This window comes from Limulus polyphemus, unplaced genomic scaffold (genome assembly GCF_000517525.1).
Source record: "Limulus polyphemus unplaced genomic scaffold, Limulus_polyphemus-2.1.2 Scaffold1601, whole genome shotgun sequence".
NCBI classification, from domain to species: domain Eukaryota; kingdom Metazoa; phylum Arthropoda; class Merostomata; order Xiphosura; family Limulidae; genus Limulus; species Limulus polyphemus.
This window is the reverse complement of record NW_013667211.1, coordinates 242380-246258: the sequence shown is the minus strand read 5'-3', so window position 1 is coordinate 246258 and position 3879 is coordinate 242380. Positions and strand designations below refer to the sequence as shown.

The 3879-nt window shown below is 34.5% G+C and overlaps 1 protein-coding gene across 2 annotated transcripts in view; it reads right to left on the bottom strand.

The window, feature by feature from the left end:
- Positions 1-3597, bottom strand: part of LOC106464262 (properdin-like) — a 10692-nt gene extending 7095 nt beyond the window's left edge. The window contains exon 1 of one of the 2 annotated variants that reach the window (XM_013924387.2): positions 3441-3597. In XM_013924387.2, the coding sequence (XP_013779841.2) occupies positions 3441-3495 (55 nt within the window). In that variant the 5' untranslated portion in view covers positions 3496-3597. The remainder of the gene's footprint in view (positions 1-3440) is intronic. The other variant, XM_022391974.1, reaches the window with a different exon arrangement.
- Between the last annotated feature and the right edge of the window lie 282 nt (positions 3598-3879).

Genomic DNA, 3879 nt, shown 5'->3' with positions numbered 1-3879 from the left:
CCTTTCCTCTAGTCTTACACTGCAAAATTAGGGACGGCTAGCGCAGATAGCCCTCATGTAGCTTTGCACGAAATTCAAAAACAAAAAACAAACAAATATTTTCATCAAATGGCAGTAGAGAAAAGTCACGAGTCCTACTGTCAATTCACCGTTTCTTGAAAGATGAAATATTCATTCCCAAAAATAATTGTATTTATGGTAAAACTACCTCTATCACCATCCCTAATTCTGAACTAATAACCATAGTAAATACAGCCAGTCAGTAGCACCTTACTATTCACACTAAAGCTACACGAGGGTTATCTTCTCTAGCTGTCCGTAATTTAGCAGTGTAAAAACCACAGGGAAGGCAGCTAGTCATCACCACCACTGCAAACTCTTGGGCTACTCTTTTACCAACGAATAGTGAAATTGACCGTCACATAATAACGCCCCACGGCTGAAAGGGCGAGAATGTTTGGTAGGACGGGGATTCGAACCCACAGACTGCGAGTCGACTTTCCTAACCCCCGGGCTTCGCACTAAATGATTCACTGTAAAACTTATAACTTACCCATAACTTAAAGTTCTGGAAATATTTTGTGGCATTGCACGGATTCGGACCCGGCTTGCTAGCTCCGAAATCTACAGAGCTAGACTGCGCTCTGCAATATTAATAATTCTATTTTATTTAGCAACACTTGTTCATATATTCTAATGGTTTGAGAAACAGAAAAAAAAAACCCACAAACTGTATGATGTTGTCACTGCTAAATGATAGGCGTCAATAAGGGAGTTACGAATTCCAACATTAGATGAATATTTGTACAAATACAAATCGCTTATGACACGTTTTCCAAACGCTTCAGATCTGTGTGTGTTCATCAAAGTGTTTTCTCTGTGAATTACTGTGGAAATATTTACATTGGAAATAAAATTTACAGTGTGAGAAATAATTGCGAAGAAAGGAAGTGAAATGGGTATAAAATGCCAATACCCTAGTATTGCTTCCTGTCTATTATATGAAAATAAACTACGTCAGAGTTTATACTATGATTGCCTGTCATTCAACCAGTCATATGCTCCTCAGTGGCACAGCGGTATTTCTGCGGGCTTACAACGCTAGAAACCGGGTTTCGATACCCGTTCTGGGCAGAGCAAAAATAGCCCTTTGTGTAGCTTTGTGCTTAACTACAAACAAACAACCAATCATACAGTACCACATCAGCATAATGCCTATAAAAATAGAGGCGGACATAATATTCCCAGCAGTTGTATAATATAGCACTCATTGCTACCAAAGATGTAGAAAGTAATGCAACAGATTGAGAAGAAATTTCATTTTTAATAGGAACTGTATATAAACTCTGAAAAAGGGTACGTGAAACTAGTACTGTTTATAATAGAAGTGGTCGAGATAAAAAAAAAATAATAATGTGTGCTCTTTAGGTGATACATGACAATCCACTACAGATATTGCCGATAACTTAGGTGTGAATGTTACCTATGTGGATGTATGGCTGCTCAAAAACTACTGCTTAAGAGAGATAACAAAACCAAAAGGCCGAAATTATCATCAGACTTCTAACAGAAATGTTACCAAAGCTCAAAGAGGGAGCTATTTACAGATTAAGTAGAACTTCAACAGTTCAGCAATGATCAATGATAATTTATTCGATAGCAGAAAAGAGAACAGTATCATGGTGAAGCATACTGGGGGGGGGGTATAAGTGTGAGCTGCATTTCACACAACTGTGTTAGCAATCTACACAAATATGATGGTACCCTGATTGCTGGTTACCACAAATAAATTCTTATCAATTATATCATTCTCTAGGGGGAAAAAAATGGTAAGCAGAAATTCTTCTTCCAGCAAGACTGTGGTTCTAGAATGCAACTAATATGATGAAACTATACCTGGTACTAAGAAGCTTTACATTATTTGATATGAATATTCTAAGAGTTCGCCGTGGGCGCTGTTCATTATGTCTGCCGATCGCTATAATGAACTAAGATGACGTAACTACATTTCTAAGCTAATTCCATAATTATGACAAAACCTTGTCGAAACGTTGTACATTTGCTGTTATGTTAAACTTATATTAAAGTTTTTCTTCACTACCCATTCAAGCTGTCTCCAAGCATTATTAGTCTTGAAGTGGGTTCCTCGTCATCGAATGTTAATTCTATAATTGTTGGTTTTATCAAACCAAGAAAAGCACAGGCAACACCTTGTGGGAAGTAATACAAAACATTTGGAACAATATTTCACAATCATACATTGATAAACATATGGTAATAGAAAAAAGTATACCACTTTATTAAAACAAATGCAAAATAATAGCGCATCGTACAATTTATTCTCTTTACTTTTGTATTTTATGTAGTAACGTATTGGACCAACCTTAGACACTAGTTTTATTTGGTTTTTTTCTATCACCTTGAACATATAACAATTTATATTTTGATAGATATAAGAGTAGTTATGTATCATATTGAATTATAGTTATCTTCAGACAGAATGGACATAAGAATGTGTTGCCTGTGCTTTTTATGGTTTAATTTTTTTAACTAAGAAATTAGCTTAAGACAGTGGTTCCCAACCTAGGGTTCGCGTAGGTAATACCATCTCATTAAACAAGTAAGTTTTTTAGTACTGATGTTCTTTTTAATTGTACATCAATTATATATATGTCTTTCATTTGATAGTGAAAAGTGGGAGAACGAGTTAATTATTAGTTAATAAAAACAGTTTGTTGGGTAGGCGGAATCTTTCAAAAACATGGGGTCCGTGGGGGAAAAAATGATAATAAAAGGGATCCTTGGTGGAGCAAAGACTGGGAACCATTGGCTTAAGAAGTAGTTACGTTATCATATTTCGTTATGATGACCGCTAGACAGAATGAACAACGCCCACAGACAACTCTTACTTTACACACATCGAACAATGAAATTAACTGTCATTCTTACAAAGGATCCCCAGCCCCAAAATATGGATATGGTGAACCGTGTTTTCTTGAGTCTACAGTCTAGCACGCTAACTACAAGGCCACGCCCAGTTCCACAGGCAGTCTAGGAAGTTGAGACTCATCATGGTGAAAATCCGTTATGTGAAATTGTTTTATCAGATGCTGGTACATTGTAGCTATTGTAAACCAAACCGATCATGCGTATGTGTAAACGACAGATTATACAAGACACTGCTTAGTAATCTATTGACTACTGTTCAATACGTCAACAAACGATACTTCAGTATTTTAGATCTCACAAAAATTATTGGTAATGGTGATAAAACGCTTACTTAGTAAATATTACATTACCTCATAGGACAATAGCATTAGAATTAACGTTTGAAACTCATTATTTGGAAGTATATACATATTTATAAAAGTAAGACTATTGCCGTTTTAACTTATTGGAAATATATATATATATATATATTAACGAAATATATCACTTACCACATAAGGTGATTGAAACAAAAATTAACCCCACCACCAAGATCTCAAAATGCATCTTGTATATTTTCAATCTAAATAAAATTTTCCCGTACGTGTCTTAGTTTTGGAAATAACAATTAGTAAAATCTTCTCATACGCCAGTAAACAGGAAGAGGAGGAGGAAAATACACACATACGTTCTGTACTTCCGATAATATACACATATTAGTAATTATATAAAAATAATATTTTAATTCATGCTCTACATTTTTTTTTACTTAGTTTAATAAAGGAATGTAATTTTTACTTAAATGAATTTTAAAGGGACAAATTCTTACATGTTTTTAAGTGAAAACTGTACCAAGTTTATTGTGAATAAATATTATATCAAAAGGATTTAATTTGTTTTAGGAACTCCCCAATATTTTTATGATTAACAAGCTGAAATCTTGATTTTAAA